At 37.6% G+C, this 19,140-nt stretch overlaps 1 protein-coding gene across 2 annotated transcripts in view; it reads left to right on the forward strand.

Annotated features, from left to right (window-relative positions):
• LOC134537931 (NAD(P) transhydrogenase, mitochondrial-like) overlaps positions 1-19,140 on the forward strand; it is a 183,244-nt gene that overhangs the window by 25,287 nt on the left and 138,817 nt on the right. For both annotated transcript variants that reach the window (XM_063378907.1, XM_063378908.1), the window contains exons 7-8: positions 4,206-4,361; positions 11,839-12,043. In XM_063378907.1, coding sequence (XP_063234977.1) covers positions 4,206-4,361; positions 11,839-12,043 — 361 coding nt within the window. The remainder of the gene's footprint in view (positions 1-4,205; positions 4,362-11,838; positions 12,044-19,140) is intronic.

Here is a 19,140-nt window from a genome sequence, read left to right on the forward strand (position 1 = left end):
CATTATGAAAAATTTAAAAAAACAAAGAGTGTGTTGGAAATTTTGTTTCCTGCTTGAAAAATCAGCAATGGAAGCTTACCAAATGCTTCAACAGATTTTCAAAGAGGATGCTATGATCCACACACAAGTTTTTGAGTGTTTTGGGCGCTTTAAACGTGGTGAGATAAGTGTTGAAGACCGTGCTTATTCTGGGCGCCCTTCAACACCTCGAAATGATGAAAACATTGAAAAAATCGTCTCACAATCGACAAAATTTTAGAAGAGACAGGAGTGAGTTGGATTTCCCGCCAGCGGATTTTGACTGAAGATTTGCAATGAGAAGTGTTGCCGCTAAATTTGTTACTTGCCTTCTCAAACAGGATCAAAAAACATTTGATTGAATTTGAGCCATGACTTGAAAAAAGAGATCGAAAGTGATCCAAACCTTTTGACCAAAGTCATTACAGGTGATGAAGGTTGGTGTTACGGGTATGACCCATAAACCAAGCAAGCATCAAGCCAGTGGAAGACTCCCAACTCTCCCAGATCAAAACAAAACAAAACAAGTGGGGTCGAATGTTTAGACGATCATTGTCTTTTTGGATGTTCGTGGAACTCCTGGAATTTGTTCCCCCTGACCAGACTGTTAACCAGCAATTTTATTCGGAAGTTTTAAGTTGTTTGTACGATGTTGTGCAGAGGAAATGCCTGGAACTTTGGCAGTCACGTGACCGGTTCCTTCATCACGACAAGGCCCCCGCACACACGGCCTGACGAGTGGACCGCTACATGGCCTCTCAGGGGTGGTCTGTCATCCCCCAACCTGTGTATCTGCCAGAGCTAGCACCGTGCGACTTTTACCTGTTCCGAGAATGAAGACAAATTTAAAATGTAAGATTTTGATGATGTGGAGGTGGTTAAAACAGCTTTGCAAAGGGCACTGGAGGAATCAACTTTGAAGTGTTCCAGAGGTGCTTCTACTTTGAAGAGGTGACTGAAGGAATTTTGTAAAAAAAAAAAAAAAGTAATAAATAAATTTTTTATGATAATTTGTTATTTTGCCTTCTTCCCCCCCCCCCCCCCCCCCCTCCCTGTAAACCACAGTTCATAAGAAAACACACTCACTGTAGCAACTATTATGAAACACCTACACATCATTAATTTAATTAAAATGCTTGTCTACATACATAGATAGTCATTGTCATTTATACACAAGTCCTCTAGCACTTTTAAACATACTATAACATAATACTAAAGAACCAAGCAGACTACAAATATTTGAAACCATAACCATGGTTATATTGTGTTTATAGCAGCGAGTGCGTAACAAAACTGGCCATTTGGGCTGGTGAGTTAGGGCTGCTCTGGGGGCTTGTGACAATCTCCCTCCACTAACCATTAGTGAATGCCAATTTTATGTTATTTACCAGTCAAATTTTATCTGCGTACTGCTTTCTACTCAACAGAAAAACTCGCATAACATGTGAATTTTTATTTGATTGTGTTTGGACACAGCCATTCTCCATTCATACTTTTCTTCCATTGTTTACACAATGCTTCATGTTTTTGTTTCAATCTCTCTTGTCCTTTCCGTCATGTTTTCTCTTGCATCTTTTGCTACTTACAGTTTATTCTCTCTTGTGATCCCACACTTGTTTCTTGCACCAACTTCTCATAAATGTTAGGCCTGTGCGAAGCTTCGACAAATTGAATTAATCTAAGCTCTTTTTAAAAATTGATTTGACTTTGCCAAGAAATTTGATTAGGTTGCGATGCAAAGCTTCGCGTCGGATGTGAAGCTTTGCATTTGTTGCAAAGCTTTAAAACATAGGAAGGTTAAGATTTGCTGATGGAAATATTTAGTTTTTTTTTGTGTTGGTTACTTAAAAAGTAGTGATGGTTCGAATCCCATTTTTCTCGAATCCGAATCTCGAATCCGAATCCCAAACAGTACCTCGAATCCACCCCTCGAATCCGAATCCAGTTCTCAAGGGTTAATTATAAAATAATTTGTAAGTTAAGAGAAAAAATTAAACATTATGCAGAATTATTTAACACTTTAAATTTTTATTTAAAAAAACAAGTATTTTGACACGGTCTGGATCAAGACGATTCCGTTTTTGGTCACATATGTTTCCTGCAGTGCTGAACAAACGTTCAGGGAACACTGTCGCAGGTGGTGAACACAAACATTTTTTGGACAGTTTATGTAGCCTGGGTGAACACGCAGACTGAGTTTTCCAGTATTCGAGAATGTTTATTTCTGGGTTAACTGTAGGATCACGTAAGAATCTGGTCACTTCATCAATTGCTGTAGAATCCGACTTGGTGGATTTAAGGCATTCAGGCATTATCTGCGAGTACAGTTATTCATGTATCCACGGAAATCGGAAAACGAAATTCAACATCCGACGGAACAATACTTTGTAGTTACCAACTTGACATTTGTTTAAAGTCCCAAATGAAGGTAAACGTTTTCCTGAAATATTTAATGGAAACTGAAAGGCGCCACCTTGGCTTCAATGGTTTTAGGCCATAAGAAATATTGTCGTGCGTCTTTTAAAATTAAGCCTCACTAAAGCATAGTGATTAATATGCCCAAAGTTAAAAGTGACGGGGTGTTTTCTCTAGTTTACCCATTAAAATTTTTTATATTAATATTAGTTATTTTTTATGTTTGCTCAAAATGATTGGCTAACAAATTCATTGGTTGGCCATCATGGAATTCTCAGATAATACATATTTTAACGTTGGTAGTCTACACAAGCCAAACTTGGTCCTAAAAATATTCATAAATAGAACGTGTATCAGAATATTTAAAATTGAATTGCGATTAAAATAATAATTGTATAATGTATTAATTTTTGTCATTCATTATTTCATTGTTATTACTACATGTGCGACCGTAACTTGTGATGAAAGTCGGCATTATTGTTGTATTACTAAGTAACAGATTTCTCAGTAAAGTTATTTAAAAAAAAAAAAAAACAAGATTCATATTTAGTCTAGATCCTAAATGTGCTTTATTTTATTTTTTAGCATATTCTGAGAATACATATGTGATTTATGCCTTATTTAATGCCAATGTAGCGACAATGCATCCATGTTCATGAATATAAAGCAAGTTTCCCAACTCAGTACATGCTTCATAATTTTTTTTTCTATAATAACGAATTAAAAGTACAATACAGTAGAACCTCGTTAATCCGTGATGTGCTAATTCGGGAATCGGATAATCCGGGACGATTTAAAAGAGAAGAAAAAAAAGAAGTAAAAATTGTCAGCGCTTAAAATTAACGTCACACGGGCCTGCGGCCGGCAAACACTACAAGCCATCGCGTGGGTCGCCAAACTCTGCAACGCTGTTTGTACCGACCCTTTGTGTCACCCCCCCTTTCAGCTGTCACATTTGTCACTCTTTAAACTTGAGGGGGATGTCCTGTCTTCTGCTTCCCTTATCTTTCTCTCTTCGGCTGTTGTAAATGACCGTGAACTAATGGCTAGGCAGTGCTGTATTTTTTTAAGCCGAGACACTAATTCGAAGACGGCCGGCCCTTACCGTGAACGGCCTTAACCCATCTGCACGCCGGTGTCTGAGAAGCTTGACAAGACCTTCTGGGCTTTTAATCTCTAGTCCGTGAAATTCGGTAATCCGTGATTATCTCGGTCCTGACCATCACGTATTAACGAGGTTCTACTGTACCTCAATAGGATGTGTTCCAAGGAAAACGTAAACAGGCCAAGTAAATTGTAAGCATTTAAGTTTTTAAAGTATTACATTTACATCAATATTTTTCCTCGAATCCCAAATCTTTTCCCTCGAATTTCGAATCTTTCGAATACTAGAGATTCGGTGAGATTCGAGGATTCGAGGATTCGACCGGCCCATCCCTATTAAAAAGTCAAAAGAAGGCACTTTATTTGCTTTTTTGAATGCTCTATATTAATATTATTCAGTATCATTTTATTTAATGAAGTTATATATAGAGCTTAATTGGTTAATCACTTAAAACGTTTCAAATATTACAAATACCAAACAATTATTTTTTGCCTTCATTCCTGTATTTTATAAAATAAATATAATACAGCTTTGCTGAGAAAAATATCTGCAGTAAGATTCGACTTTTAAATATTCAATTTGATGTTAGCTTGGCTTGCTAAAACTAGTACTCGCACAGGCCTAATAACGTGTGACATGCGTGACATGCGTGACACTGACTGCGCAGGAGGAAGGAGAGGGCACCGGAGGCTACGGCAAGCAGATGTCCAAGGAGTTCATAGAAGCTGAGCACGCACTGTTCGCACAGCAAGCAAGAGACGTCGACGTCATCATCACGACCGCGCTCATACCTGGCAGGAAGGCACCAGTCCTTGTGCTGAAAGTAAGCTCGACTGCTTAGCTATTCATGTACTGCATCAGTTGCAGTTGTAGAAGTGCAAGTACAAGGTGCCATAGGTGCCATTGGCTCCACAACTAGGCTAACTTTCATTGTTTCCCAGTACTGTGAACTGTTGTAATAATATTTTGATAATGTAAAAATTAAAAAGAAACCTAAAATTAAAATATTTGTTTTCTTAAAAAATTGTTTTTTTCGTGGACTGTATGCTCACATTATTTAGGTAAGCTGTGGGGGGCTGGTTGGGTGTAATCCTGCTCCCCTGCACACACTTATGACACACCTGTGCTTACAGACTTCTATTAAGGGTCCTGCCCAGTTGGTGTGAGCGAAACAGAGTGATCAAAGTTGATTTCTTGGTTTGTTGCATGCATACTTGACCCAGGGGTGCAGATGTGTAGGATTCTCAAGGCGGGAGGGGCAAGAGTTTTGCACGTGGTTTTGAACCAACACAAGTCACCTCTGCACAGGGTGCTTTTATGTGGTATACGGCCCATTGTTTAGTCTATATGTATATAATAAAGCAGAAAACTTAAAAAAAAAATGTACAGAAAGTTTTCTATTAAACATAGTTTAGACTTTTATTATGTTTATCAACCCTGTTTCACAGTCACAATTTTGCAAGCACAAGCGAGTGCCCTCTGTGAGGGGCTTCTTAATTTGGCAAGGGGGGGGGGGGGGGGGGCAAACCCCTCCAGGCCCCTCCAGGCCCCTCCAGGATCTACGCCAATACCAATGTTGCATACATCTAAGTAATATGCATATTTTACTTTGGAAATTAAAGTTTCTGCTATCCTTTAAATAATAAAATAATCACCTTGATAAAACTAGATTTTTTATTGATGTTAACTTTCCTACACTAATACATGGACGTAATAGAACACTTTTTTTTTCCACAGCATATTATTTGGCAATGGCTGACAAATATTAAAATATTCCTTAAAAGGTATTGATTTCCAGCAGATTATGATTCTAAATCATTGTTTTACAAAATTGGTGAGTTTGATCTGTTACAGAATATTTCATGTGTCGTGTGACAGCTGAGGAATTTATGTTAGTGTCAAATATGGCTTTAAATAAAATTAATAATTAAAAAAAAATATTTCACAGATTTTGTTTAAAAAGTTCTGTTCGAATCATTGTTTTGTGCTCTGTTAAGTACTGATAGTACAAGAAAACTAAAATATTTCCAGTATTCCCTTACACCACATAACATCGTAATGATTGTTAAATAAAAGTTTTATTTACCCATACATTAGACATTTATAAAGCTGGCAGTTAGCATCAGGGAAAAGTGAGGAAATTTTCAGCTACGGAAATTTTTGCCTTTGTGTTGAGTTTATTGCTGCAAGTTTATTTCCGTCGTGTTCTCAAGCAATAAGTACAGCAAATTCTCTCTAGTACGTCCCTCTTGTTAACATACAATCCAGTATAACGTATAAAGCCACCGGTCTTGAAACGCCATGCAAATTAATAGGCATAATAAATATATAACGTACGTTTTTCAAACCCTGGACTGTAATTTCTCTTTAATACGTGTCGTTTTGCCGATATTAATACACAAAATATTAAACATTTTCTCATTTCATTCACAATTCTATAGCTTTGTTTGACAGGTCTTGTGGAAATTGTTTACACACTTTTTCTTTATTTGGTTGAGTAAAATGGCAGTTGCAGTGCTGGTAACCGTGCGGATAGAAATTTCATGCTTATAAAAAAATGTCCGTTTTTTGTGTGATTGGTGTAGCAACATAACATTTATGCGGAATAATCAAGAGTTATAATTAAAAAATGCTTAACTTTTTAAATTAAGAAAAAAGATTTGATTATAATATTTATCCTACAAAATGCGTATTTTCGCGTTAGAATTTGTAGCAATGGATATTGGCCGATGGCGGCCATATCTGGCTAGGTACATAAAACGTGGTTTATACAATGGCCAACGACTACTAATGTGTTTTTTTTACCGTTTGTTTTCTGTTACGATGACCTAACCTATAATTTATTTGTAAACATCATTTCAGATTGACATCTTTCGCAATCGTACACAAATGTAATACGTATACAAAATTTATTTAACAGATCTAGTGGCACACAGTTTCCGATGCTAGTGAACATTTTGTGACGTTTCGTGAAGCTTGTTTAATTGCGACGTGGCGACGTGGCTAACACTAGTTTATATTTTTATATTTAGTGTATTACGGCAGCATATGTAGGTAGGCCTAACCGTAGAAGTTATGAGTACCCAAAATCGTGTGGGTATCAGCATTGCAAAGTTATGAAAGACATTTCTCAAAGGAAGGTTCAAACAAACATTCTTGACTATATGAAAAAATTGTAGGTACTGTATGTTGTACAGTTGAACATTATTTTATAATTGGGTTTGAATATGTCCAGCTATTAGGGAAAAAGTACACACAAAATGCAAATTCTGCCAATTATTTCTCATGGACTGGTACTGTTCCATTGCATGTCAGTGCATTTGGCATGTCTAATTCAACTGTAACAAAAGGTCATGCAGGATTTCAATTTTTTTTTTAATTGTGCTGTTTAGTCTTGAAATTTAACTTTTTTTATATTTTATGTCATTAGTTCACTACTAGAAATAATAATAATAATAATAATAATAATAATGTAGTAATTAGGCCTACAATAATAAAGCCATCAGATTGTTGAAATTGGCGCGAAGTGACAAATTGTAACATTTCTTCTGGATGAACCCAATATAAAGTACACCTCCATTAAGTAGTGTGTAATATTCTGTCCATGCTGTAGTTTAGGTATTTTTAAGTTAATGTGCAATTGGCTGCAACTAGTTCTCTTGAGTGCTGCAACGACTGTCTGTACATACAGTATGATTTCCTGCCCAGTTTTTTTCATCTAGGTATGTAGTATGTACATTATATACAATTTGTTATTTCCCTAAATAAAACATGTCTTAATTTGCAATGTAATGCGAATAGTGTTAAAAATGACTCTTGATTCGGTGCAACGTTAAGGTAGATGTACCAGTAGTCGTCATGCTAAGAAGAGTTTTATAAAAAAAAAAATTGTGTACATAACCTTGTAGGTGTATTACTGCCCCTACATGTTTGTTTTTAATTTCAAACTTTACTCTACAATGCTATCCAACACTCTTCGATAAACACAAATTATTTTTGTAGATTTATAATTTTGAAAAAAGTGTGATTTCGAGCCAGTAGTCGTCATGCAAATTTTCATGTTTGCCAGTGTTCGTCACATGTTTGTGCCAGTAGTCATGTGCGATTTCGGCTGCATTAGTTTTAATTCATGGATCCAGAATGATAGTATTGTACTATTTGGGCTTCAAATTTTATTTGGTACTATATTTTAAACATCAAAATGGCATTTCATAAAGATCGTTCAGTAATATAATGAATAATCCTCATTAAATTTTGAATTTACTTACAGCACTCACGGAACAAAGAGGGACAGCACATAGAGCTGTAGCAAACCGAATGTATTCGTTACTGAGTAACGGGTGTGCCGTCTAGTAACGAGTAACGAAATGTTACACACGGCTGCATTTTGTTACTCACATTTCTCGTATATTTTACGCATGCGCGCGCATATTCAATGAATTTACGATACAAAGAACGATGTTTGTTTATTAATAAAGTATAATTTGGAAATTCCTCGTCTAAGTTTTTTTACTGTTTATTAAAGGTATTATGTGTGTAGACAAAGTTTGAGATTGGAACAGAAACAACGTAACAAAGTATTTTTTTACAAATTAGAAATATGTATGTTTTTGTTTTTCACTATCGCGTATTTTCACGTTTTTTTGTTCTTATCTTAAAAGAGATATAATAAAGCCGCTCTAATGAGATTTAATTGTTTCTTGGTTAACAAAAACTGTTTAATTATCAAATATTGTTAATTGTTTATATTCTATTTATTATTATTTACGCGACGTCATACTGTACGCGTACGCAATACGACTCAATTCGTTGCTGCAACATAACATAGCATGTTATGCGGTATCACAAGTAAAATATAAAAATGAATCAGGGCCCGCCCATCTTCCTACCCAAGGGCGATTTGCCTTTGTGTTTATCGGACAATGTGTTCCTTGGCACACTATTTTTCTCCGCTGCTCATTTTATACTCATACCATTCGCTACATCTTTAAGAGCAGCTTCCATGGCTGACTCTTCATACAACAGTATTTTCCGTTTTGGCATTTTGCCCTGTAATTAAAGAACGAGACACATTACAATGTTTAGTTTACTTATTAATGTCAAAATATATATCGAATGACCCCTAAATTAATGTAAACAACAATGCCTACACAATTTTTGCAATCAATAAAGTAAAGTAATTTCCGACCCAGAAGTCGTCATACACATGCATCGGAAGTCGTCATAGGTGACGACTACTGGATCTGATCATAATAACGTACTTTGTCTATTAACAACAAAGAACCAATATTATTTAAGAACTTTAGGGAGTAACTTAGCACAACTTTAAATAAAATATTAAATGTACCAGTGCTCGTCAGGTATGACGAACACTAGCAATACAAGGTTTTTATTGATCCAGTTTTCGTCACCCTAACTAAATCATACAAAGAAAACAAATTTTTTTAAATAAACACTTTCACCTCTTCAAGAACATTTATCTAACACATTCAGCACAAAACATCACGAATAAACATGAAAAATTACAGAATTAGAAGTAAAAATGTGCACTAACGTCCTTAGTGTTTTAGTATAGGAATTCCCCTATTTATCTTCACTGCTCTACGAACTTTTGATGCACGGACTTTTTTTGATTGAAAATAGTGTTTGTTCCGAAAACTATTGTGGTAATTTCAGCTAGAACATCGACCAAATTTTTGTCAATATTTAAGTTGGCAATATATTGAGCTACTTCTCTATTATTTACATTTGAAGTTGCTAGTGACGACCATTGGAGCAGTGACGAGTACCGGTGCACTTACCTTAAATATGCATTTGTTAATTTATGACATGCTTTTTTATAATTTTGGGTTTCACCTCTTTATAAAGAAACCTCTCTATTACAAACATAACAAAATCAAGTCCCCTCAGTTTTGTTATACACAGGTTTTACTGTAACACTTTGAAAAAAACAAATATTTAGTCGTTTACAAATATAGCTGTGCAGGATCTCGAAAGTCTACAAAAATTTTGGGATCATACAAGATTTTCTCTTCTGGCGAGGACAAAATTTCCTCTGGATTTAAATAATGTTTTAGAGTTATCTATGTAGAGTTTTTCGCTACATCTGGCCACATAAATTGATTATGAATATTGGTTGAAGAATGTATTAATGAATTACTTAAGTAATGAAAAACCAATTGAATGTTTTAAATTAAGTGGCCCGCCTAGTGGGGGTTGTTTCTGTGTCAGGCAAGATGGTTAAGTGCGATTAATATAGTAAAGCCAGATTTAACATAGTAATTGGGAACCATTACTAATACCCATGTTATCAGCTAAAGTATTTTACGGAGAAGAGAGTCTGGCAATAATAGTGAAAGTATTTAAGATGAAACACTGGGTATGAGTTCAACAACAACCATGAATTGTGTCACTGTTGTAAATATTTCCTGAAATAATTATGGGTAGCAACAAATCACAAAAGTATGTGGGTCTGTTGTTTTTAGTGTTGGATAACACACAGTGAATGACAACCCGAATGCAGGCCCACACACACACACAATCCTAGTGCAGTGACAGCGCAGATCCCACGTGGCCACACTAAGAGAAGGGAAGAAAAAACTTTACCTCTTTTTCCAAGCACTGGACAGGACAAGACAGAAAAAGAGAGGGACATTCTAGGGAGTGTCTGTGTTCCTACACTTTAGTTAAAACAAGCAAAAAAAATATAATCCATAAATGTTAATATATGTTAATATAAATACTTATTTATATTCACTTCGTAAATAATACAAACAAGTTAAAAAGATTTTTAGACCTACATCATATTTAACTATAGATTGAAACTGCTCACTGTAACTCTTAACCCACCCTCTTGCAGTTTCTTCACACATATTGCATTTGCCTTACGTACTTGCTTTGCACTGTTTATTAAATTTTTTTTTTTTGTAAATTTTATTTTGATTACCATGAAAAATAATCATATTTTCCTTTAAAAATTTTATCTCAACAATATTTTACCTATAGTAATTTTAGTTAACCCTACCAACCTTTCACTTTAGTATTATTTATCTAATTTCCCAGAAACCACTGCACTACACATTTACTTTTTATTTCAATATGTATTTGTTATATGTGAGAAAAAAAATCATTAGTGGGATTCTAATTCTTACTGTTACGATTTACCGCGGGTTCGTAAAGGATAGCCCAATTAAAGATTTTATTACACTACACAGTTTTATTTATTGCCACTACTTATGTCCCTTACAAAAAATCTTCTAAAATGACAAATAATTAACTACACTTAAAGAAATGTCTATTCCCCAGTCACTCGTTTCTCACAATCCACACGCCTCGCTGGGCCGCACCTCTGGCGCAACTCTCGTCGCAGCACCCTTCGTGGGTCTCCGCCACGGGACTCCGTCGCCACACTTCGCCGCCACCGACGCACTTCCCCTTTGCCGAGGATCCGCTCGACTCCTCGCTCGCAACTTCGTTCGGGACTCCGCCGCGCCCGCGACTCTATCGCCCGGAAACTCCACCGCGGGAAATCCCCCGACTCCACTGAACTCACTCACTCCCTGCCCTGGAACCTTCGTCCAAGGACTTCGCCACTCTGCCGCACCCGCGGTACTATCGCCCGGAAACTCCGCCGCGGGAGAACTCCCGACTGAACACTCCGAACTCTTTCAGTCTCAGACTGACTCGAAGGTCGGCCCCACCTCCTTATATAGCCCTTGGGTTCCCGTCCAGAACAATCGGGCATGTCTCCGAGATATCGCGCGACCTTCGCCGTCGAAATGGCCAGAAACGCGTCGTGAGTCCTGTTGAAGGACGCGGCGGCTGCTCAAAGAACGCCGATAAACGCAACAAGCATCGGGTTCCCACAAAACGCGCCGATAAACATGTCTGAGTCCTTTTATGCCGCAGTGCGGCCTCTTTTAAGTAACTCTATCTGAGGCAGGTGCGCGCTGCGAAGGTCAGGATGTCGCGAGATAGTATGACACGAGATACCTGGGAGAGGATGCGGGTGGAAGGGTGCGCAGACAGGCCGAACGAGCGCGGCTACGCCAAGCACTGCAGCCAAGCGTGATCGTAACATTACTATTCAATTTCAATATCCGTATTCGAGAATAATTTGATATTTCAATTTGTATTTGATTCAAACTAAAAAATCTGATATTTACACAGGCCTAGTTATAGCGGAGAATTATTTTGATTTGTACTGGATCCACATGCACATTTTTTATTTCCTCCTTTCCAAACCATATCTGAAGTAAGTGTGTTCTCTGCCGCGACCGACTGCCGGGATGTGCTCGCAGGAGCACGTGGAGGCGATGAAGCCGGGCAGCGTGGTGGTGGACCTGGCCGCGGAGATGGGCGGCAACGTGGAGACCACGCGGCCCGGCGAGGTGTACACGCACCAGGACGTGGTGCACGTGGGCCTCACGGACCTGGCCAGTCGCCTGCCGTCGCAGAGCTCCACCCTCTACGCCAACAACATCTCCAAGTTCCTGCTGTCCATAGGTCAGTTGCCTTGTTCGCTCTTCCGACCAATATAAACATATACACACTGGCTCATCACACAAATTTGCTGTTTGTTGGTACTGAAAGTTGAAAAAAATTACTAACCTTTTCATAAGGAAATCCAGTGGTTGCTCGAAACTCATGGTACACGCCAAATGATTCCATCCTCAAAATGATGACCTATAATCGTGGGCTGCTACCGGTGACTGTGGCCAAAATTTCTAGTTAAAAGTTCCGAAACAGCAAAATAAGTTAAATATAATCAATGTAGTTAAGACCACAACCATTAAATTATCTGCGTGCAATTTATGACTTATCTTTGAACCACCGCCTGACATACGACCTCTCAATATCTAGACCAGAGGTTCACTAAAAAATGGCCATGTATGAATTTACCTCCTTCCTCAATGGAACGAGTTTGGAGCCGTAAGCCAATTGCAGAGCACTTTACAAACATATCCAATGACACAACACTTTTTGATTTTGAAAACAGACCATGATACCATGTGACTTCCTTCAGGAGACAGATGATTTACTTTACTAATATATATACACACACACACACACATATATATATATATATATGCAGGGTTCGACTTTAACGCCTGTCCGCCTGTCCGAGACAGGCAAATTTCCGTCCGGACAGGTATATAACGAAACGTGCCTGTCCGGGGGGACAGGTTACTATTAAATTTCAACGTAACTTTCAGTAGCTCACACAAGTCCGTCAGGAGTACCGTATTTACCCGCATAAGGGTAAAGGGTCACACATTTAATGCCGATTTATTGAGTAATAAAATATGGTGCGATCCTTCCGGTAGTTTTTTTACAACGCAGTTATTCTACTCCGCGTTCCCCCCCCCCCCCCCCCTCTTTCACTTCTACGACTTCCACCGGCATGAGGAAATCTAAAAATAAACCAGCCAGAGAGGCGAAAGAGTGTGTGTGTGTGTGTGTGCGTGCGCGTGCGGCCATGTGGCAGTGATAACCGGTTTTCCCTCCCTCCCTTCCTACTTCCATCCCTCCCTCCCTCACTCTCTCTTCCTCCTGTCACAAATTCTTCACATTCCTTAGTTCTCATTCGTTTCACGTGTGAACTGGCACCCTAAACAATTAACGTGTCTATCTTGACAGGTGTTTATGACGCAAAGGCGCTCAATATTTTAATATTATACATTAGAGCAGGCCTGCCGTTTTCACGGATTTTATCCGTTTTCACGGATATTTGAAGCTTAAAACGGACTAACGGATAAACGGCGACATTCACGGATATTTACGACGCTTCGCCGATATTTTCATATTTGAATTTCGTTCGTGTAAATATTTACATTCAACTACCTATTTGAAGTTGTCAAACCATACAAGCATCCAACAGTAAAGCAAACATTCACATTAGGTGTAGCGCCATGGAACTTCCAATCGTTTAACCACAAACCAAAAACATATACTCCCACATATCGTTTCATGAAGTACAATATCTATGGTTTCGGGGGAAATGTTTTTTGTTTGTTGAGTTAAACGCTAAGAAGTGTCATGGCGTCAGTAAACATTAGTATTTTTTGCCATTACAATGTTTTAGGTGCGGCATTTGTTTACAAACTTCTTACCTGATTTAAGTAGTTGTTTTGGTCTTAGCTGATTGTGATGGAGAAAAAGTGAAAGGCTTCGCCGGACAGGTCACTTTATAATGGGAGCAAGAATTGAAATGGTTTAGGCGTGGCAAAACGGAATTTTCCGCCGTTTGTTCGACTTGCAACTCGGAACTGAACGTGACAAAGGGCGGCTTGAAGACGTACGTTCATGCGAAAAACCAACGAGCTGCTGATCAGAGTTATTCTTTGACGAGTTTTGTAAACAAACCAAACAAAATTATTGATGCGGAACTGTTATGGGCGAACTTCGTTTGTGAAAACAATTTATCTGTGAAACTCAGTGATAATTTCACGAAACTTGTCCCGCAAATGTTTCCAGATAGTGAAATCGCAAGAAACTTTCATTGTTCTCGCAATAAAACTAGCCAGATAATTATTCAATCTTTGGGTACATCAGCTGCAGATTATGTTACCTATGCAATGAAAACAATTTTTCACACTGATGATTGATGAATCAACTGACAGTCACTAGGCAGGTTGTAGTGTTAGGAAGGTTCTTTCTATCTGAGATTGTTGAAATTTGCTGTGGAAAGGGTTTTCAGCAATCTCAAGATGGTTAAAACTGTTCACAGATAATAAATGGAATCACCAATGTTAAATGCGCTGTTGCATTGCACAATGAGAACATCTGCAGGTCTGGCTTTCAAGCCCACTGACGAGATGCAGAAAAGAGCACAGAACATGAAAAAGTAGCTAGTTAATGATGTGAAATACATTTGTTTTTTTTAACTTGTAAATAACTGCAGTTGTATGGATGTATTTATAGTTTGTAAATAAAAGCACCAAAGCCTATATTGAAGAGAAATTTTTAAATTACTTTTCATTTTATTGTGATATCAACTATTAGTTTTGTAATGTAAGTGGCAAATCTTAAACATTTTTTACATTCATTTGATTTTTTTTTAAATTTATGTTTTGGAATGCAATGTATATTTAAAATTACTGCGAAAAATAAATTATGTCAATTACGGCTATAAATTTTACAGGATTTTTAAATGCTATAAAGAGGGTTTAGGAACCTAATTTGGTGGCAGGCCTGGCATTAAGTGTCACAGTATGAAATTAATGGGAAAACATGTTTTCCACTGCTTTGTAAACTTGCAAAGGCAAGCAATACTTAGCCTTCCACACAGCAATGCAGGGGTGGAAAGGATATTTAGTAAGCTCAACCTTATCAAGACAGGGCACAGGTCATATCTTGAATTGCCAATGCTAAATGCTTTGTTGTATATCTCTTCTAGGAAGAATATGGCAGAATTCACGTACATTATGATTGAGTAATTTTCATAAAAATTGCATATTTTTTTGTATTTTTTAATGTACAGGATTTTACAGGATATTTTGTATTGAAAACAAGGATATTACAGGATATTTCACATTTCAATCAAGGATATTGTTTTCAAAGTGGTGGCAGCCCTGCATTAGAGTTGTTTGTGCAGCAATGTGGCGATTTGTAAGTGGCGCTTCAAAGCCGCCGTAAAAAAAACGGAAAACGGACGACGACAAGAAAGAATACGATAATCAGTATGATAAAAAAGTGCGGGCATGTGAGTTTATTCAGAACTGGTGTACAGAATTTCAATGGGTTCGGTATGATAATGCTCAGAGAAAAATGTACTGCAAAGTCTGTGAAGTGTATCCCAAACTAGCATTCGAGTCGGCATTGGTAAAAGGATGTTTAAGTTTTCGTAAAGAAAACTTGACGTCCCATGCAGCAAGTAGTTGTCACAGGCAGTGTCAAGAATTACAAAATGTGCAAATGTCCACACCAAGTACATCTCTGGCAGAAAAGGCTTTGCAGAGCATAAATAAAGAGGCACTAGCAAAAATGCAGTTGCTTTTTCGTACATATCATGCACTGGCGAAACATGGACGACCGTTTACAGACTTTAAGTGGCAATGTGCACTTGATAAACAGAAAGGCCTCGATGTAGGCAATACATACCTTACAGACAAAAAGTGTAAAGAGTTCATGAGTGTAATTGCTGAAACTGAATTGAAATCATTAGAAAATAATTTGAAAAGTGCAAATTATTTTTCTGTGATGTGTGACAAGTCGACCGACAGTGCTGTGCTTGAGCAGGTCATTGTGTATGTGAGGTACGCACTTGAAGGGGAGATACATACTGACTTTGTAGCAGTCAGGCATGTCGACAGGCCTAATGCTACTCAGATATTTGAGTGCATTTTAACCGTTTTACATGAATATTGTGGTTATGACAGTGTGAACATGAAGAAACACTCGGTAGGCTTTGCCAGTGATGGTGCAGCTGTAATGAGAGGTGTACGGAATGGTGTACAAGCGAAATTGAAAGAAAACATGCAACCAAATTTAGTTCAGGGTGGCCACTCACCGGGAAAACCGGGAAAACCGGGATTTATCAGGGAAATCACGTTGATCGGGAATTATCAGGGAAATGTCAGGGAATTTTTTTAATAACCGGGAATTTTTTGTGTCATGTATATTTCCGCAGAGCTGCCAACCATTACAGATTTTCAGTAATTATTACGGATTTAACACAATGTTACGGAATTACGGAACATCGCTGGTTTATTACGGAAACGAGGCTTTGTGCTGCTGGGTAACGGAAAAAAATTCCGTTTCTGGTGTGCGTGTTTCGTGAACGCAGTTCGAATACATCACGTGGTTGCGCAGATAACGGAACTGATAAATGTGCGCATGTACTGTCGAAATAAGTAGATTAATTGTTGTGTTTTGTAATAGAAATGGTACGGTATTACGTCCGTTGTACGATATAACTAGTACATATTCTCTGTCTTTTCGTTTGTTAGCTACTTACGTCACGATAATTTTTGTACGGTACTTTGGCTAACCTGTGTTGTGTTATTTACTTTCTTGAAAGCCATTTTTTTCATCAAAGTGTTTTTGTCGTGTGTACAGACGTGAAACCTGTTTATGTTGTTCGATAGTGTTGTGTTCTTCAGTGCCGGTTGTAGAAATGAATTGTGTGACAGAACAATGTGTATCTGGGGCAAAAAAAAAAAGAACGTTATTCTTCAGAACTTTCGACCAAACTATATAAAAGAATGGCCATGCTTGTCATCTTCAAATGTTTTGGAACGCCACGCTTTTTGTAATGTATGCACGTGTGACTTTTCGATTGCGCATGGTGGAAGGGATGACTGAGGACGGCATATTGAATCAAAGAAACATGCAGAACATTTTAAAGCCGTGACGAGCAATAAATATATATCGTCGTTTTTCGCTACATCTGAAGAAACGAAAGTAACAAACGCAGAGTTATTGTTTACAAGTTTTCTGGTAGAACACAATTTACTGATAACAGTAGCCGATCATTCCGGTAATTTGTATAGAGCTATGTTTCCGGACTCAAAAATTGCACAGAAATACAGCTGTGCGAGAGCAAAAACATCTGCCTTAGTGGAGTATATGGCTGGTGAAACTAAATTGAAACTGTTGAATCTTTAGTAAGTGGACCATTTGCTTTAGCTACAGATGGGAGTACTGATTGTAATGCAGTGAAGATTTATCCATTAGTTGTTTCATTTTTAAATCAAACACAAGGTAAAATTTGCACTGTACTGTTATCTCTTGTTGAGAGTACTAAGACTAAGAATATTTCACAACTAGAAATGTTACACTTCAAAAATGAATTAAAGAACAGTTATCAAAAGTTGCGTGAAAAAATGTTTGAGCGCTCGCCACTGAAATACCCCATTACATAAAACAAAACACAGACTGCAGGTCATTGAACGGGACGCTATAATGTAAAGTGACATATTTAAAATGTATTTGTTATTTAACGAACTTCCGTATGTATATAATGAAGAAAATACAGCAGGGTGCTAAAATATGAGTAATCTCTTTCTATAATATTATATTTTTTCATCAAAAGTATGTTTTTTTGTAATTCTAAATATCAGGGAAATTTTGAACTTTAATCAGGGAAATCAGGGAAAAATCAGGGAATATTTTTGGTGACTGTGAGTGGCCACCATGTAGTTGCTGTTCACTGCATGGCTCACTGTTTGGAGCTCGCTGTAAAATCAGCACTCGTCCAACTACCACTACATTCTAAAATTGACATTTTCTTGAGAAAGATTTATTCATTTTACCATCACAGCCTAGTTCATCGCAGTCTTCTAAAGAATTCCTGCGAAACACTTAAGATCAAGTTTTACGCGCCCACAAGAGTTGGAGGAACTCGTTGGATTCCACTCTTGAAATCATGTGTCACAAATGTAATCAAAATAATTCCTGCTCTTCACTTGACTGCAACAAATCTACTGCAAGACTCCAAATGTGATGCATCCACCAATTCAACATGCAAATTAGTTAAAGAATCTTTACAGAGTTTGGAATTGGTACAGTACCTGCATTTCTTTTGTGACATACTCTGTGCATTGAGTTACTTATCACAGTCTTTCCAGGTCTCAGGTTTGACAATAGCAGAGACAAATTCAACCATACAAGAGACTATTTGCATGTTGCAGAAACTGAGTATCAGTGAAGGTTTTCATTTACGTTCTTGGAGAAAATCGATGGAACCGGACGGAAGACAGCTGAAAGGTATTGCTTTACATTCCTCAAAAAGACTGATGCTATAAATATCATTGTTAGATTTCTGGAATCTCGACTCACAGATAAAGACACTGAAATGTCTGAATTACTTGCTGCAACCAATATTTTCAATTTCAAAGCTTGGCCTTCTTATAATGAACAACACTTTGGTGACACATCCATCATTAAGATGTTACATTTTTTTTCAAGATCCCTTGTGAACAATAATGTTCAGTGTGAAATGGTGGAGCCAGAATGGACAGCTCTGAAAATTGTTGTTTACCAGGATTGTACTCCTGTGTACAAAGCCAGTTGAAGGGAAATAAACACAAGACACAAGAACAAATTTGTTAATATACTTTCACTCGTGGATCTTGTGTTGTCTCTACCTGCTCACACCGCAGATTGTGAAAGAGGATTTGCTTTGATGAAGTCTACCAAAACGGACTGGCGCAACAAACTTAATGATGATACATTATCATCACTGATGCATATCCAGATTAAATCATGTAGTGTCTGTGATTTCGATCCTACCCCGGCTATTGAACTTTGGTTTAATCATGGTGAGAGAAAGCGCAGACCATTTCAGCCCCCATACAGAAAGTGCGTAGTTAGGCTGTAGCAAGATGAGGAAGAGGCATCTGATGACAGTTCATCTGATAGTAGTTCAGACACATTAAACCAGTGATGTAGTGCAAAACACTTAAATCAATATTTAAAACTCTATTATTAATATTAAAATAGTGTAAAACTGACTTGTTTTGAGTACAGTGATGTTCTTAAGCATATACGTATCAAGTTTATAACCAGTAATTTTTTTAACGTAAGCTGGACAGGTGGAATTAGTTACGGACAGGTAAGTGTCCAATTATACCTGTCCGTTGGACAGTCCAGTTAAATCC

The sequence above is a fragment of the Bacillus rossius genome, chromosome 12, assembly GCF_032445375.1.
Source record: "Bacillus rossius redtenbacheri isolate Brsri chromosome 12, Brsri_v3, whole genome shotgun sequence".
Lineage (NCBI taxonomy): Eukaryota > Metazoa > Arthropoda > Insecta > Phasmatodea > Bacillidae > Bacillus > Bacillus rossius.